We start from the raw sequence: 18,691 nt of genomic DNA, 5'->3' as shown, positions 1-18,691 counted from the left end.
TTGTTTTCATTTTTTTATTTTACTTTTCCAGGGAATTTCAATCTTATAACAAAAAAATAATCTTCAGTGTAAAAATGACTTTCAATTTTTCTACCATTTGTTGTAACGGTTATTTTTCCACTAATTTGTTATAAAATTGGAAAAAAAAAATCAGTTTTTGTTTTGATTTTCTTGAACACGAATGTCCCTACCTATCCCTCAATCTCCTTTTTCTGCTAAAATAAGAATAAAATAAGTTATCCAGATGTAATAAATGCAGGCATACTTTTTATAAATACACATTTATGTTAATTATATTTTATATACTTACTAAGCAGCTATTTTTACAACAGAGTACGAGACAAAAAATTGCTTAAATACTATGAATTTTAGTTTGTTTTGCATTGATTTATATTACGAACGCACTTTGTGTTTTATTACTGGTTTAATTTAACTTATTTTAATGGGTGATTTTATATTATATAAAATAACCAAAAATGTGGAACCCAAATTAATAATTAAATAGTCTATGAAGGTGTCAGCAAGCCTACCGGATTTACGCGCGCAGGGCACTCGTGCGTCGGCGCATCTATTTTGCATAGGCCGCCAGCACGCGCAAAGCCCCGGGATGCGCGTAAGTCCCGGGGCGGGCCGGGAAGGCAGTCCCGAGTCCCCCGGCACTGCGGCCTGTGCCGGGGGATGCTGAGGCAGCGCGCGCAAATTACGCCTGCTTCAAGCAGACGTAACTTGACCAACAAAGGTTGGGGGGGGGGGGATTTAAGTAGGGCTGGGGGGACGCGGAAGGAAAGTTCCCTCCGAGGCTGCTCTGATTTCGGAGCGGCCTCGGAGGGAACGGAGGCAGGCTGCCGATTTTGCGCAGCCTTGCGCGCGCCGACCCCTGATTTTATAAGATATGCGCGATTCTTATAAAATCCTGCGTACTTTTGTTCGTGCTGGTTGGGCGAACAAAAGTACGCGCACTTATTTAAGATCTACCTCTAAGAGCATACCTTATCTGGAAAGCATACCTCTCTGCATGGTTTATTGTAATAAGCAGTATGGTACTGAGGAAATACAGAAAATATACTCTGGCAGAAGGAAAAAAAATGTAAGAACAGATTTTAAGAGGAGGAATTGTTTACTCAGAGTGGGTAAATTATAGAAACCTGTTTGACAAATTACGTATGGTTTCAACACCATATCAATTAAAAAGTGAACTAGATTAAAGCTTATAGAGAGGAAGGCACTGGTGAGAAAAGTGGCTCTGAATTGTAAGATTAACAATCACTAAGGATCAGACTATCACACTAGTGATTTAAAAAAAAAACAAAAAACAAAAAAAAACCAGAAGCTGGGGTACATGCTGGCAAGAGTATGAAATTGAATACTGCTGCCATAAAACTGCACAACTCCCTGGCCAGTGAGGCTGTGTAAACCATATACAGTGGAGGCAGAATACAGCAGCTGGAACATACAGACAGCCCGACGCGAGGAACAAGGAACTTAGCCACTCAGCTAGGTCACAGAGTAGTGACAACAAAGAAGCCTCAGGAACCAAGATGCAGAGCCAGGGCTGCAGCAGCAGAATCATCATCCCCCTCCACCCAAAGTTCAGGTTTCTGTTCCTTAACACAAAAAAAAAAATATATAAAAAAAAAACAACCTTGCACTGAACACACAGACTGGGGTGCAACAGCAACTCCCCTACCACCGCAGGAAGCAGAGGAAAGAGCAGGCAACATCCTATTATTCTGCCAAGTAGAAATTTACAGAGAGATTGGGGGGGGGGGGGGGTGTGTCAAAGAAGAGGTAGGGAGACAGATACAAAGGGAGAAAGGAGAAAAGATAGGGGGGGCGGGGGGAGAGAGAGAAAACATAGTAGCAGGTTTGACAGCAAAAAAGACCAAATGGTCCATCTAGACTGCCCAGCAAGCTTATGGTAACAACTGCCGCTCCATGCAGGTTACCCCCATGCTTCTGATAAGAAGACAGGGTAGAAGCAGGTGAGAGATGTAAAGGAGGAACAGACTACGTTACGCAATGTAGTTTCAATGTAGGCTTATGATTTCATGAGTTCGTAATAAGTAAAAAAGCCAATAAAAAAGAAAAAAAAAAGTGCCTCATAAAATGCGATAAAAATTGAGTCCTTGCTGATTTCCTTATTTGGGGCTGGGAATTAATTTTCACACTTGCAGATTTAACTACAGATGTAATCTAGGGGAATGTGAAAATTACTAGACATTTAGGGGTAGATTTTAGAAGATGCATGCGCCCGCATGGTTCCTGGCGCACGCACATGTGCACCGAATTTTACAATCCGCTCATGCACGCGCGGACGGCACGCTCAAGGGAGGGTGAATTTCTGCAAGTTACACGCAGCGACACAATCGGGCCTTCCTGAGTTCTCTACCTAAACTCCCTCCCTCTTCCCCTCTCCTCCCCACCCCTTAAACCTTCCTATCTTTGTTTTTCAACTTACTTCAGGGACCGAGCTAAAGTAAGTTGTACGCGGCCTGCTGCTGGCACGCAAGTCATCGGGACAGCGTACAATGATGTTGTTCCTGCCCGCCCCGCCAGAGAGGCCCGGCAGTTGTGCACGTACCGGGGTTTACGTGCGTTGCTGGGCCCTTTTTAAAAACGCGTGCAGCGCACACCATGCCCGGCTACACCCATAAAACACCCCCCCCCCCTCCATTTATGTGCGCAAGCCTTTTAAAATCCGGGCTTTATTATGCAAAGAAAGCTATCAGAAAAAAAAAAGCAATTGCTCAAATTGTGAAAAAAGCTGCAAAAGAATGTATGTATGACTTGTTAGAATTATTATTTTTTTTTTTTATATACATACAGCCCAGGTTGAGAACAACTATAATTCAATAACAAATGCACATTTCTCTTTCTCTGCTGACAACCTTGAAGAGGGTGTGAATTTCAAAATTATTTCCCACTTTAGTTTGTCAAATCATGCTATCACAAAGGGCAGGACAAATTGCACGTGGACACTGAAGATTGCAAAACTGCGATGTTCGTATGAATACAGCAGAAACTTATTTGAATGTTAAAAATATTAATTTTGGAGAAATTTTATTTGCAATTACATATATGCTGATACTTTGATTTAAACCAGAAAATCCAAACTGTATATATTCCTGGCACTAGCCTAGCATAATCTCATGCACGTCATCTGAGTAAGAAGGTGTTTCAACATGCCATACTACCAGCCAACAAAGCCATTAAGCATTTTGTGCTGCACATGAAATTGTTTTGCTCTTTGAGCAACTTAAATACTTTTTACAACAGTGTACTTGCTTTTTTGTTCAGTTGTGACAAACTATAAATAAGCTTTCTTCTTGAGGCTGTTTAGAAAAGCTCCCCTAAAGTTACTGGTCTGCACGCAGTTTTCAGAAGAAAGTCAAGTAGGTTTTACTAAAACAGGTTAATTGATGCTCAATTCTGCATAAAGAGTCACATTAACTAATTTGCCTATAAATATGTTACAAACCTCCATATAAAAAGGTAACCTATTACACAGGTTGCCATAATCTTCATGACAATCTGAAAATTATTAATATAAGGATTTACTAAATTAATGTAAAAAACAATTCAAGATTTTTTTCATTTTCATTGCATTATCAGAGATATCCAAGTGTATGCTAGCTTTCTAGACAGGATATTTAAAAAAAAAAAAAGCAAATTTTACCCTTTTGTATGCACAAAGTGAAAAAAAAATGTCCAAAAACCTAAGAGGAAAAGATTCAAAACATTTCATGATTTCCAAAGACTTGTCCAGCACAGAATAAAAGCCTGGTAGTCAGCAATACCAGAAATACTGTATTTAATAAGTAGAAAAAAAAAATCTGAATATTGGGAAAATGAACAGAACGACTCATTCTCTCGTTTTGGTGTACAGAATACACGCATGTAACACCAACAATTGCATGTTTGCTGAAAACCTCAAAGTTTCATATGTGGTATAACCATTAGAGGGAATATATCCCTACACAAAAAGCTTCCTCATCTCTGGCAAGAAATCAGTGCAATATGCTGAATTTCACATTTTACAAAATATAAATTTTATAGTTATCAGTTAAGCAGTGTTGAATCAATGGCATATGCCCGGTATCAGACTTGATTAGCACTAGTCTTTTTCAAAGCCACAAGTTTGATAAGTTGTGGAGGTGCGGCTTGGTTTCAGTGAATGGTGCTATTTTTTGTGTCTGTACTTTGAGCTGGCTGGTAAGGAAAGCAGCATGAATGTTAGCCTCCTGGATGTGTGCAGAAGTGTAGCAGATAAAGGATACACTAATAAAAAAAAATAAATGAGTATTATTGCTCTTAATGAATCACTCAATTGTCAGGTATTCAGATCTTTTTATAACAGGATCTGTCACATTTAGCAGTGCAATATTTTCAGTATAAGGGATTTGAGATTGAGGAAAGATAGCAAGTCCTTTTTTCTGCTCTTTTCCCTAGTTTAAATTATAACAAGAATATGTTAAACAGACATCCCGCTTTTCAACATTGTGACTAATAGGAGCAAGTATGCGTTAATCTTGCTCAATGTTTTTTTATCTTTGTGATTTGGGCAAGATTAAAAACCACAAAATGAATTGATCTTGCTCAAAGATGTAACAGCAGAATTAAAGAGGCCTACCTCCCACCTGCAAGTTAGTTCAAAAGGCCTGGGACAGTTGATTCTGTTGTGCAATGTGTGAGAATTATTGCACCCTACTAAGATTATATTTAGAAATAAATGTAAGCATCCAAACCAAACACTTTAGTTTTTAATAATGCACAATCAAAATGTTATTGTCCATGAATATCAGACAAGTATAAAACAGTAGTAATAAAAGTCCATCCAAGGACAGGGAAATACTGTGAAGGAAGTGTATAATTGAGATATATGGTATTGGAGAGTGCACTGTATGCTAATAGAGACTGCATTTAGTTTCTTGAAGGATTTTTACCCTGCTTGATTTCACCATCCTTTACATGTAGCAGTGGTTCTCAACCCAGTCCTTGGAGAACACATCTAGTCAGTCGGATTTTCAGAATATCTGTAATAAATACGCATGAGTCAGATTTGCATACAATGGAGTCAGTGCATGCAAATCTCTCATGCATATTCATTGTGAATATCCTGAAAACCTGACTGGCTAGATGTGCCTCAAGGACTTAGCTGAGACTACTAAGATATATTGCCATCCCTCCACCAATTTGATCTGCTTGATTGCATCATAATCTATACCCTTATATCAGTGGTTCCATTAGTTATCTTTGCCATACATCTCTGAAATGCCTATCTATAACTTCATATAATGCCATATATTCTAACGCAATCTTGCCTTATTAAAATTCAATCTAAAATTCCACCTTTTTGAGGCTGCTTTTAAATGTTAACCCTTGATTATCCTCCTTTTAGCCTTTTTAACCATTTTCTTAATAAAAAGATTCTTAGTCTCTCTTGCCTTGTGTCTTCGATTATAAACTCTGAGAAGAGACTGCCTCATGTTTTTGTAGAGTGTTGCATATTTTGAACATTATAGAAGTGATAAGTAGTAGTAGTAATTTTTCAGACTTTTGCATAAAAACATTTTAAAATGTTTGTAAGGGTATTTCTAATTGTATTTATATTCACGGTGCATTCATTAGCAGAAACAGGCAGTTTGGAGTCATCCATAACTGTGTGCTCTTTATTGAAATCCATTTGAACTACTTCAGTCATTACCATAGCCCACCACTGGGAAATTTTAAACTTCCCTGTACTGCGAGCATTGTTGGAAGACACCTCCCTCTGAACCATGTATTCTGACAGACTATTGGCTTCCCTCCATGGTCTAATTTAAAAGCTGCTCCTATCACCTTTTTTAAATATTAGCACCAGCAGCCAGTTTCCACCCTGGTTGAGATGGAGTACATCCCTTCAGAAATAGGCTCCTCCTTCCCCAGCATCTCCCCAGTTCCTTAAAAAAATGTAAAATCCTATGCCCGAACTACTGTCTCATCTATACATTGAGACTCTGGAACTCAACCTACATCTGGAAATGGGAGCATTTCTTAGAGTGCAACCCTAAAGGTTCTGGTTTTCAATTCCCCATCTAAAAGTAAATTTCTCCAGAGCCTCCTTCCTGTACCTTTCTATGTCACTTGTACCCATATACACCACAACAGCAAGCACCTCCATAACAATCTAAAATTCTACCTAAGCGACACCAGGCAGGCAAGTTACCAAGTGATCTTAACATTCACCAGCCACCCAGCTACACCAGGGAATCCAGGGCTCAACTCTTACTGCTGCTCCTTCTGACTTTGAGCAAGTCACTTCACCCTTCATTGCCTCAGGTACAAATTTAGATTAAAAGCCTTCTGGGGATAGGTAAATACCTACTGTACCTTAATGTAATCTCCTTTGAAGGTGTCTTGAAAGATGGAATATAAATAAAAACTACAACTTGGATTGCAGGTCCTAGCTACAAATCGCTCCCTGCCACACCAAGGTGATGGTCTCCTACTGGGTGACCCATGATCTTCCAAAGCAGCACAAGGGCTGCCAAACTGGACTACTCTATGCCCCTGAAGATCTCCTCTATATACCTATCTGCCTCTGCAACTCCAGGTCTGGCCTCCAGAAACTGGACTCCATTCCCCGAGAGTCAGAAGCTCTTTGTACCGGATGCACATACACTCCTCTCACCAGTCATGCATTTCTTTCTTTCAATTTACATAGGCCCATCTAAAACAAGTTCTAGGCAGGTTTACAAAAACTTACAACATAAAACATAAAAAATTATAAAATTTAAACATGTGGCACTCTGTGCAAAACACTAGACAAGCTCCCACCCCACTACTAGACTTGTGTCTGCATCTTAATTTTGAGTTGCAGAAATTGTTTAAAGCTCTTTCAGTAGTGGAACAAATCAAATTTTAAAATCCTTAAGCTTTTTAGGTGTGTTTTATGCTAAATTTGTCAATGCCTCCAACAAGACTAAAAAGTAGTCAAATACTAAAATCAAGGTTAATTACAGATGATTGTTCATCCCTAATTAACTTATTTAGGAAATTTTTCTCCTAAAAAGGGCTACAGTCTCAATCACAAAGTGATGGCAATGGTGAAGCCGACAAGATCTATACAGAGCAAGTCTACTAGGGGCAAGAAAGAACTCTTAGATTTGTAACATCCACAAAAATGATGCATATAAACAAAGACAGGATTCTAAAGATAGTCATGATGTAAGCCATGGAAGGAGTAGACAGATAAACAGTAAAGCCTAACAAAAGCAATGACTGTTTGAAAGGCAAGTCAGCACTTCAGCCATTTCCAAAGCAACAACGGAGATGACATCACTGGTCCTTGTGCACAGTGATCTGACAGAACCTCCAGACATACATAACTGGGATGGAGTGAAGTACACACCCATTATGGAAGAGACAAAATACATGCTTGCGTTCTTCCTGTGGGACAAAGAAGGCATGTTGAGGAAAGAGAGAAAGCGAAAGAGAGAGAGAGAAAGAGAGAGCATATAGGATTGTAGACAAATGCATAATGGCACCTAGCCCCCACAGCAAAACAGAGTAGCGAGGCAGAGGTATCATTCCCTCTTCAAATCTCAACAAAAGCAGCAGTTCCCTATCCAAAGGAACTTGGATAAAATCGACAGACATAGCAGGAATGATGCACTGAACAAGTATGACAAGACGACATCTTAGAAGCTGTGGTTCCACAGAAAGAAGTCTGTATCACCTGTGAGCCTATGGTTGTGAAATGTTTATAACCATTCCCAAACAGAAGTGGGGATCCAGGTTGACTGCTAGGGAGATGAACCGGGACACATTTTGATAAGACCTATCTTTTATTAAGTATTTCAGTGACATCTCATTGGGGGTGGGGGGGGGGGGGGGGGGGGGGGGGAAGGAAGATGATCTCAAATCAACAAGCATGATGAAGATCTCCCAGATGTCAAGTTGAATGGAGAAGGTTTTGTCCAAAGAGGAGTGAAGATAAAAATATAAAAAAGAGACATGCCATACTGGATCATCAGGCCCAGCATCCCGTCTCTGACAGTGGCCAATCCAAGTCACATGTATCTGGCAGATGATGCCACCAATGAAAATCCAGGCGACTACCAAGCAAATCGCCCTTCCAAGAACAAAGGAAGACCAAAGAGATTCCTCACAATCTAAGCAGCCCCTGCTGCAGAGAAGGTATTCAACAATCCCGAGAAATCCTCCATGCACAAAGTCAATGTTTTGGGAAGTTTTTATATTATTTTAATTCCAGTATCTTCCTGAGTCTTTGTATGTCCAGCTCAATGGGAACTAGGGATGGGAGCTGCCAATGTGACACTTCAGTCATAATTACTCAGAAGATTTTTCCTTATTTTATATTCTCCCCTTCCCCCCACCCTCCAACATACCTGGTCGTTGCAGTGATGAATGTGGGCTGGGAGTTGTGTATCAGGGCTCTTTCTGGAACTCTATGATTACTGGCTCTGAATCCAACTACCAGGTGTCACCCTTAAGCAATGGCCATAACCATTGCCTTCACAGCATCCAGCACTCCAGCCAACTTACTCAGGGAGCAGAAAACCTGACACAGGTATTGAACCAATGATCTTTTGCATGGCAGTGCTTAGCATCAGACTAGGTGGGACTTTTAATCAGCTGCAAGCACAAAGTTCACAGAACAGCGATGCAGGTAAGCCTACCTCATATTGTGAAACCATCAATGGTCTTGATGTGGCACAATGACTTGAAGCAACGAAAGAAGAAAGTCACTGGACAAACACTGTGTAAAAAAAAACTTATAGAACCACTGAAGCAGGCGACCCCCATCAAGTGCAAGTGGGTACTATAATAGAAGACAAACTCCAGGCAAAATTATATGATACAAAGCATGCCTGGTAGCAGGCCCGGCGCATCTATTAGGCGAACTATGGGGTGCCAAGGAGCAGCCATGTGGTGCCGGGAGCGGAGCTTATCCTGCTCATGGCAAAGAAGAGCAAAAATTCATCGGGCCGAAAGCAGCCCACCCCACTTTTGGCCCTGGGAAGTATACAGTCAGCGGTGCGAACGAGGTAGGAGTTGGGGCCAAGTCTGGCGAGGGTAGCACAAGGCAGAAGTCGCCTAGGGCACCTACTACCCTTGCAACAGCCCTGCTTGGTAGCCAATGGATTTACTAAAGTAAAAACATTCACTATGACAATTTATGTGCCAGTTTCAAGTTCTGATGCCATGATACTGCTTAATGCAGACAGAACGAAAGGAATCTGGATTATTAACCAGTATGATGTCTAGAGTGCATACCTGCGCAGACAGCTCAAGCAGGTGATTTATCTGGAACAATCAGATGAATTGTGAGATCTGGACAGAACATCTCTACTGCAAGCTGCAGAACTCTCTGTAGAATGAAGCAGGAGTTGAAAATGCTGGAATGAGCATATGGATGAATACTTAAGAAAAGTTGGATTTTAACACAATCCAATGAAACCTTGCATCTATAAACCAACACTCAATGAGGGATGTTTAGTTATGTCAATGTATGTAAGGCCATATTTTGTCCATGTCACAGCACTATGGAATTCTCAAAAGAGTACTTGAACAACTAGCACGACAGACTAGTATCTAGACAAATCTTCTAGATTTGAAGTTGCACCACTCTGAAGATAATAGCATAACCCCGACACAGAAAGCCTATATCAACCTTCTCCTGGAATACTTTGGACTTAAAGATGCAAAGAGAGCTATGACACCAATGAAAGTACAACTAGGTTTCCTGGAGTAGAAGAGACTAGAATGACTGCCAGAAACTCCCCTACCTTGCACCCAATGGTGGACTGCTATATTTTCCACAAAAGACTAGATGTGATGATATTACCCTTGCAGTTGGTTAATTGGTACAATATTGCACCATAATGCCGTGAAGAGTACTCTACACTACGTCATGGCTGCTACAGAAAACATAGGAACTACTGACAGCTTATGAAGACACGGACTGGGTTATAAGTCCCAAGACCTGTAAGAATACCACTAGATACATGGTGATACTCACAGGAATGTCTGTGCTCTGAAGAAGCACCAAGCAGATAGTAATTACATTCAGCAAATGGAACCATGGTATGTGGCCTTATTAGCATGTCAAACAGATGACCTAAGAGCACTCCTAATCACCAAACTTTCACATAAGGGGCAATAGTCCAGCAGCCACTGCTAATGCCAAGTCTAGAATAAAGCACAGTGTCAACACTATTTTGTGAAGGGAGATTGTCAGAGATAAAACCAGAGGCACAAAGTTCATGCAAAGCAAAACACTGCAGACATTCTAAGCAAATCTGAACCTCTCATCAGAAGTGGTCAATCAGCAAATTAATCTTGACATCAATGTAATTATTTCAAGAGATGGACTAAGGACAGTTTAATTCAGCCTGTCGTTATTACAATAGCATGTTTCCTTGTTATGTTTCTGTCTCCTGAAGAAGCCTTGTGCCATAATGCCTAGCTGCATCCTGTTCTTATGCATGGCAAACATCATGACCACTAGTCATAGGCCCCTTTTATGACCATTTTGCATGTCAACTCACTCGCTTACACTCCATTAACAACTTACAAGCAGCCCCCATTCTTTAAGCATTTGTTGCTCACCGATTTCTAATTCGTACTTTGACAAACTTTAAAGTACTGATCACAACCAAAATGTTACACATTAGCACACTAAAATCTAGATTTACAATGCTACGAGATCAAGAAGACATTAAAACTCTGTGTGGGAGCAGAAGCAGTTTCTTAGAGTATGCAACCCTGCTGTAAGGGAGGAGGGGGAATCAGAGCTTGATGTGGAGGAATATGTATTTCAATAATGTTGTACCATTTTTCATTTATACATCCAATTGTATTTTGAAAAGGATGCACCGGAAAGCATTGTTTGGGCCATTGAAAAACAAACAAAAAAAAACAAACTAGATTTACAGTTTCCAATTGTAGCCTTGGTCTAAATATTTTATGCACTTATAATTAAGTTTCTGTATGCATTTGTCTATATTTGAGCATGCTACTGTGAAACTGTAGAGTCCTTCAGCAACAGATGAAAATAGTTTCAGATCAAAAAGTTATAACATTAAGTCAAGCAAATAAATTTGCTTGAATTACAAAGAACTCTTACATAAGATCTATGTATTCTGTGATATTGTCAGGGATACACAAATCCATAGGAAAGCATTCTTAAGAGAAGAAACAGGGATGGTAACTTTCAAAGGGGGGCATGGACACACCGATGCATGTGCATCAGCGAGTACCCAGGGACGCAGCAATTTTATGACTTGCGCGCTCATACATGCGTATGTTATAAGGTAGCCTAGGTGCGTGTGGGCGCGCACCCTATTTTGCAACTGGGCATGCACAGCCACGCGTAACTGGGTACGAGTCGCACAAGTGGGGGTAATTTTATAACCAGTCTCACCAGTTCATCCACCAATTCGTCCACTCTAGAACTAGGTCCTCGAAACCCCACCCTAGTTCTTTAGCCTGCAGTGCCCTCGCCCCCCCCCCCCCCCCCGTTACCCCAGATCCTTTAAATCTCTCACAGGCAGATACAGTACAATGCGCTCCGACGCTAACCCACGTTTGGACGCGCGTTTAACGCGCTAGCTTTACCCCTTATTCAGTAAGGGGTAAAAGCGCGTCAAATTTAATGGCGATATTAAGTCGGAGGTCCAAAAGTTTATAATCAAAAATTTAAAAAAAAAAAAAAAATTTTTAAGTCGGCCCGCAGCTCGCAAACCGGACGCTCAATTTTGCCGGCGTCCGGTTTCCGAACCCGTGGCTGTCAGCGGGTTTGAGAACAGAGGCCGGCAAAATTGAGAGTCGGCTGTCAAACCCTGTGACAGCCGCCGCTCCTGTCCAAAAAGAGGCGCTAGGGATGCGCTAGTGTGACTAGCGCCTCTTTTTACCGCGGGCCCTAATTTGAATAAATTTTTCTGAATCGCGCGCACAGGAGAGTGGGCGCTCGTCCGCTCTCCTGCGCAGTTTACTGTATTGGCCTGTCAGTGATGCCAGTTTTTTTTAAACTTATACCTCCTCCACTGCAGAAGAAAAAGTCATGCAGCACCGACTTGGGCACGTGCCAAGGGACATAAATACCTGCTTGCACATCTCTTGGCACCACCTCGGAATGCCCATGCCCCACTCACATCGCGCCCCTTTTCATTCCAAGTGAGATATTCGTGTATTGGGAGATGTGCATGTATATAGGCAGCTTTTAAAATTGGGTGGACATGCGCGTATACCTCCTGATTTTGTTATGCACCCAGGGGCGGATTTTCAGAGCCCTGCTCGCGTAAATCCGCCCAAAACCGGGCGGATTTACGCGAGCAGGGCCCTGCGCGCCGGTGAGCCTATTTTACATAGGCTCACCGGCGCGCGCAGAACCCCGGGACTCGCGTAAGTCCCGGGGTTTTCGGAGTGGGCGTGTCGGGAGGCGTGTCGGGGCGGGGCCGGAGCATTCGGCGTTGCGGGGGCGTGTCTACGGCCCGGGGGCGTGGCCGCGCCCTCCGTACCCGCCCCCAGGTCGCGGCCCTGCGCGCAGGAGGCCCGCTGGCGCGCGGGGATTTACGCCTCCCTCCGGGAGGCGTAAATCCCCCGACAAAGGTAGGATGGGGGTTTAGACAGGGCCGGGCGGGTGGGTTAGGTAGGGGAAGGGAGGGGAAGGTGAGGGGAGGGCAAAGGAAAGTTCCCTTCTAGGCCGCTCCGATTTCGGAGCGGCCTAGGAGGGAACGGGGGTAGGCTGCGCGGCTCGGCACGCGCAGGCTATACGAAATCGATAGCCTTGCGCGCGCCGATCCAGGATTTTAGCCGATACGCGCGACTACGCGCGTATCTACTAAAATCCAGCGTACTTTTGTTTGCGCCTGGAGCGCAAACAAAAGTAGGCTGTTCGCGCTCGTCTGAAAATCTACCCCCCAGCTTTTAAACTTCACCTTTAAGAGTGCTGGATCTTGGAGACTTTTTTCTTTTTAAATATCCAAGTAAATGTTCAGTCAAATTACAAGGTTCTAATTATATATTTTTTTTAATCCAATTGAATTAGAGAATTTTATTCAGTAATCCAATTAGTCAAATGAGGACATGTCCTGGATTAGATCATGATTTAGGGCTGTTTTTCCCTTTGTAATTCTTTCGTATATATCTTCCCTTCTTATTGTGATCTGATTACATAGGGTTCTGCATTAATTAATTTTCTTATATATTTGTTTTCCACATAGACTTAAAGAGTTTTTCTTGTTAGAACAGATATGTAAAACTAAAAAAATAAAATAAAAAATAAAAATTATGGATTCCATTAAAATGTGCTCTGTGAATTTATGAACGAGAAGAAGGACTCAAAGATTGTATTCTACATGAGCTGTAGAGACCACACTGTCACTTTTTCCAAAGGCAACATGCAAAAAAAAAAAAAAAATTAAGTTTCCTCCAGGATCAATGCAGCTACACTACACACAATGAGGATGAAACTTGACACTTAAAAAAAAATATATATATGCTATAACCCCTGAGATAAAGTTTGTGAATACATCTCACCCCACCCAAAAGGAATGTTTACAATAATGTATATTCCCTCAGAATTTATCACTTCCATACCATGACCCTTCGACACTATGAAGAATGCCTCGACAGTGCTATGCAAGAAATAAAAACAAGTCAGATCAATGGCACAAGCCATATATATTGCCATGCAAAAGGTTCCCAGTTCCCCAAGCTGGGTCATCTGCTCCCAGGCCAGCTGGGGCTGTTGTGGAGGCAGCGTTCGTTCACAGCGCTTTGGTGAGGGCATCATAGTCATTCCTTACGGGTGACGCCCGGTGGTGTCGGCTGGATTCTGGGCCCAGGAAGGAGCCCTGCTTCATATCTCCTGGCCCAGGTATATTTTTTTTGGGGGGGGGGGGGGAGAAGATTATAAAATAAAGGAAAAAAAAAATCACAATACAGTCATGAAGAAAGGCTCGTCGCATTGGATCCTAGCTCTGGTCCCAGTTCAGCAGTAAGCACGAAAAGAGAGAGAGAAAACTGCAAGTGTCAAAAAAAAAAAAAAAATTACACACAATGCCAGATTGCCTAAAAGAGTCCATTATGAGTTCTGCCAATAAAACCTGTCAGCATACAGGATTTCTGAAGCGACTGAAAGAATCAAAAGAACATAGGAGCTACTGAAGAGTAAAGTGAAGCAGCGTGTTCAGTGAGGCCGAGACACTGGCAGCAATGACTTTCAGACCACTAAAAAACTTTACACACCATCAAAATAAGCAAGAGTGCTTCGAAGTTACTGATTTAGTAACAATCACACATCCAATTAGTCTTTATGGAGCAGCTTCTTACTCCTCACCTCTTGTTTCACAGGTGTAAGATTTTCTCTCTCATCAATTTGTGGTCCCCAAAACTTTTAACAAAATTTCGATCAATAGATTTAACAGCTTGCCTCATTTTGTAGGAAAATGAAATAAAAAAAAATTGTAAAGCAATAGAAGTTAATCTTAAAAACTGTAATTGCAATAAAACACATATGAAATTATGACTGATGTGGAGTTGAGGAGCAGCTTCCTCATTAAGAGCAACGGGCTGGAAGTCAGGGTTTTTTTTTTTAATCCTGTGTCTTCCGCTTATGACCTTCACTCTCCATGACTTAGGTGCGATTTAGATTTTGAGTCTGAGACAGGAAAATAACTACACTACTTGAATTGCATGCTCCTTGAGCACAGATTTGGAGAAGGCACATAATTAAATCTAAATACATAAAGATCAGAGTACTTTAGTCCTCAAATACTAAATGTGAAGAGATATATGAAAAAAAAATATAAGATCCTCAAATTCTAATTTCTGTTCAGTCAGTAAACAGATCCCAAAATGTACACATTATTAATCTGAATTTCAAATTAACAAAACTCCTGCTGTTGTTAGTAGGTACCAATTTACAAATTATTGGAAGGCAGCAGTCCTATAAAACAGCCCTGCCAAGGAGAAAACCCACTTATTTACCTAAACCCAACCTTATAGATAAGAATTGCTGATACATGACCTAAAGACCACACCCAAAATTCTTCAAAGACTGCAGCTATGACTACCTATCTTTTACACAGGGAACTAAATTTCCCCTAAGTGCCCAGCAGCAAAAATTACTATGTCAAAGGCCTCAAGTAAACATTGTATAATAATTAGAATAAAATGTTTGCATTATATAAAAATGCTGCTTTTAACAATAATCCACCATCCATAAAATGGTTCAATGATACATCTGAAGACAAAATGAAAGATAACAAAATGCTGCTGAATATCAAAGACTAAGTATGAGTTTAATTATAGAAATCTCTCAGACAAGGAAAAAAAAAAAGACACAAAAAACAAGCAACTTCTGAGAAAGATATATTTCAATTTTACAAATGAACAAGGTATTATCTGGGGGATAAGTTAGAGGGCTTAAGCATATTCTAAGTCGTCAAGGCAGAGAGTGTACCCAAAAAAGTTTATATAAAAGAAAAAGTCATCCTTCAAATTTTTTTTTCTATTACTTTCCAAACAAAAGTCATATGAGCTTAAAGGCACATGATTTAGTACCATAACATAGTAATGACAGCAGATAAAGATCAAAAGGTCTGCCCAGCAGGCTGCTCATGGTAGTAACTGCTGCTCCATGTAGGTTACCCCCAGGCCTTCTGTTAAGGGTAACCCTGTAGAATTCCAAATGAAACATTTTGAAGGACAGCAGAAGATTTCTTGATTTTGGCTGCAACCTGGTAACATTTTGGTAGACTGAGAAAATTCAGAGAAAACAGGAAAGCTTTTAATCAGTGCACTTTTTTCCTACTGTAGGAACTGGCTTCATACACAAAATATCAGTTTTCACATAAAACTGAATGTGTTTTTGCTACCAAACTTGATATTCTGCCATCCGTCCCACAGCTATTTACATTCTGTGTGGAGCTGCTTGTATAGCATGTACATTTTGTTAGCTGGTTAAAATGATCTCTATAAGCTAAATCACCAGAAATGCCTAGTTCTACAACTGGAAAATATTAAACATTCTTAAAAAAAAAATCAAAACAAAAACAAAATAAGAAACTTGCTTCAACTTAGTTTGCAAAAGTTTCTTCAGGCTACAGAATGTAAAATAAATAAATAAATAAATAAAGATAATACCCATGACGGTGAACAGACCTGAAGAAAAAAAAAACTCAACAGCAAAAGCATCCATAGTTAGATACCTGTCTATAAGAGCTGATTGTTAAATTATAAGCCAAGGAAGGTGTGGACTGGTATTTCAAATGTTGTCAAATAGCCACACTGGCTCATCTGTGCAACATTACATTTTCCAAGACAGATAGGATATCCTAAAATAATTTACAAGTCCTGGCAAAAAGTTATGGCAATAATAAATGCACTCGTGACAAGTACATTAATAATATTACATATTATTTTTAAAAACACTGTGGTTATAAACTAGGCTCACCAGCCCCGCTATTCCATTCTGTCAGCATGGGAATGTCTCTGGATAAACCAGACTCTAAATGTTTGAACTTGAGTGTATTGCCTCAGGCCAAGGCCGGGTCCAAAACATGCAATGCCAAAATGTACTATTAAGCAATCTTTGCTTTAAAAAGAATGGAGGAGGTGTCATCTTTTTTACTTCCCAGACGAAAAACGTTTTACTGGCTGCGTCTACCAGCTTTAAAGAAAACATTCTTGAATGTTAGTTTATGTTCTTATTATAAATTTCTGCAGTACTGGCAAAGATTTATCTTAGAAATAGGTACATGCTGTCGACACTACTTTCTAAAAAAAAAAAAAAAAAAAAAGGGAAGATTAGAAGTCCAGAACAGCAAATACCTAACAATATAATACAGCGTTCCAATGAGTCATTCCACCACCCTATTATACAGGTATATCCTGAAATAAATGTTCAGGCTGCTCACAAAGAAACCACAGAAAGTTTGAACCACCTTTTACTTGAAAAAATAAATAAAACGATATATATGAACGAGTTAAGGCTCAGAAACACAGAACACAAAGAGAGAAAAGGAGCACACTCTTACTCTCCCTCAGCTACAGGTAGATTGCAAGATAAGAGCGCAGGGGAGCGAGGGCTAGCCCCCTTCCTCTCTCTCTCTCACCTCGGCCGAAGGGATGTTCACCACTCCCGTGGATCTTCTCTTCTCCCTCAGCTTCCTCTTCTCGATCTGCCCTTTGCCCTTCCTGGCGCTGGGCCCGGAGCTCTTGCCCTTATCTTTGGCCTTGGCGGGGGGGCACTCCTCACCGTCCGCTGCGCACACCTCCGGCCCGTCCTGCACCTGCTGCTGCTGTGGGGAGGCCGCCGCCGCCGCCTTCTCCGGCGCCTTCTTGCTGGCTGCGGCTCCGGGAGCCGGTTCCTCCTCTCCCGCCGCCGCCGCCGGCAGCCTCCTAGGGACGGGTTTGAGCAGGGAGGGGGCGGAGGAGGCGGCGGCACCGGCGGGGGCGCTGTTGCCGCTGCTGCTGTTCAGCTCCGGGGCCGCGGGGCCCGGCTTCCAGGACCCCTCGGCGGTGATGGCGGCGGCCGGGCCGCCCTCCGCCTGCGCCTTAGCCCGCATCTTCTCGCGCTTCGCCTTCCACTCCTCCAGGAAGTCCGTGGTGCCGGTGCCGCCCGGCCGATAGCCGCCGGTCGCCATGTCCCCGGGGGGAGGGGAGGGGGGAAGGGCTTCCTCCAGGTAAGAGCGGGCTCAGGAGCGGGACATGGCCGCGGGGCAGCCTGAGAGAGAGAGAGAGAAGTGAAAGAAGTCAGACAGCGCTACCCGGAGAGAGACCTCACTACAGCGCGCCCAAGGGGAGGGGGGCGGAGTCTTCAATACAATGCGCCGAAGGCTGGACGAGACCTCTTTACGGCGCATTTCAGGCTTCACTTCAGCGCGCTTAGATAAGAGGGAGGGGAATGCGACCGCCGTACTACACGGGGGGGGGGAGGAAGGCGGGAAGGGAACAATTCAGTATAGCGCACCGGGTAGGAGGAGACCTCAATACAGCTTATTCTAAAGCGAGAGCACGTATTCCAAAACTTTTACCTCACTATAAGGCAACAAGTGCGCATGGTCCCGCCTGCACCCTCCTCCCCTCTACCCCCAAGGCGACCGGACTCCTGCATACCTCAGCACAGCGAAGGCGAGACCTCCGTTCCGGGCCCGCGCTCACCTCGGTGCGGGAGGTAACGAGAGCGGCAAGGCGACCGTCCTCCGGCTTTTCTAGTCCTCCGGTTCCAGGTGTGCAGCAAGCTGCTGCCGCCGCGCGCACACACACACACGCGCGCGCACTCTCAGTGTCGCCAGGAGCCCGCCGCGCGCGCCTCCTCCGTCCCTGTGGCTCCGGAACCCGCCGCGAGGGCTCTTCTCTCCCTCCGCGGCTCCGGAATCCGCCGCGAGGGCGCGCGCTCCCTCCTCTCCTCCCCCCCCCCCCCTTCTCTCTTTCAGCGGCTCCGCAACCCGCCGAGCGTTTCCCAGTCTGGCGGGCTTGCGGGGAGGGGAGAGGCGCCGAGCCGAAACTCTGTCGTAAAGTGCCGAATTCGCCCGTAAAAGCGCCCCCACCCGCGGCCGACGGCTTTGGAGGAAAGAGCAGTGGCAGTTCCGAATGCATCGCTCCGGCCGAAAACAGGAGGGTGAGATGCCCTGTCCTAGAGGAAAGCGTTTAGTGTATAGTTGAAGAAAAGGCTACT

At 42.8% G+C, this 18,691-nt stretch overlaps 1 protein-coding gene across 2 annotated transcripts in view; it reads right to left on the bottom strand.

Annotated features, from left to right (window-relative positions):
• Positions 1 to 18,430, bottom strand: part of PAWR (pro-apoptotic WT1 regulator) — a 239,966-nt gene extending 221,536 nt beyond the window's left edge. The window contains exons 1-2 of one of the 2 annotated variants that reach the window (XM_029597126.1): positions 18,130 to 18,430; positions 17,127 to 17,737 (exon numbers count right to left, since the gene is read on the bottom strand). In XM_029597126.1, the coding sequence (XP_029452986.1) occupies positions 17,127 to 17,657 (531 nt within the window). In that variant the 5' untranslated portion in view covers positions 17,658 to 17,737; positions 18,130 to 18,430. The remainder of the gene's footprint in view (positions 1 to 17,126; positions 17,738 to 18,129) is intronic. The other variant, XM_029597127.1, reaches the window with a different exon arrangement.
• Between the last annotated feature and the right edge of the window lie 261 nt (positions 18,431 to 18,691).

Source organism: Rhinatrema bivittatum, chromosome 4 (genome assembly GCF_901001135.1).
Source record: "Rhinatrema bivittatum chromosome 4, aRhiBiv1.1, whole genome shotgun sequence".
Classification (NCBI taxonomy): Eukaryota; Metazoa; Chordata; class Amphibia; order Gymnophiona; family Rhinatrematidae; genus Rhinatrema; species Rhinatrema bivittatum.
The sequence above is the reverse complement of the archived record's forward strand: the minus strand, read 5'-3'. Positions and strand labels throughout refer to the sequence as shown.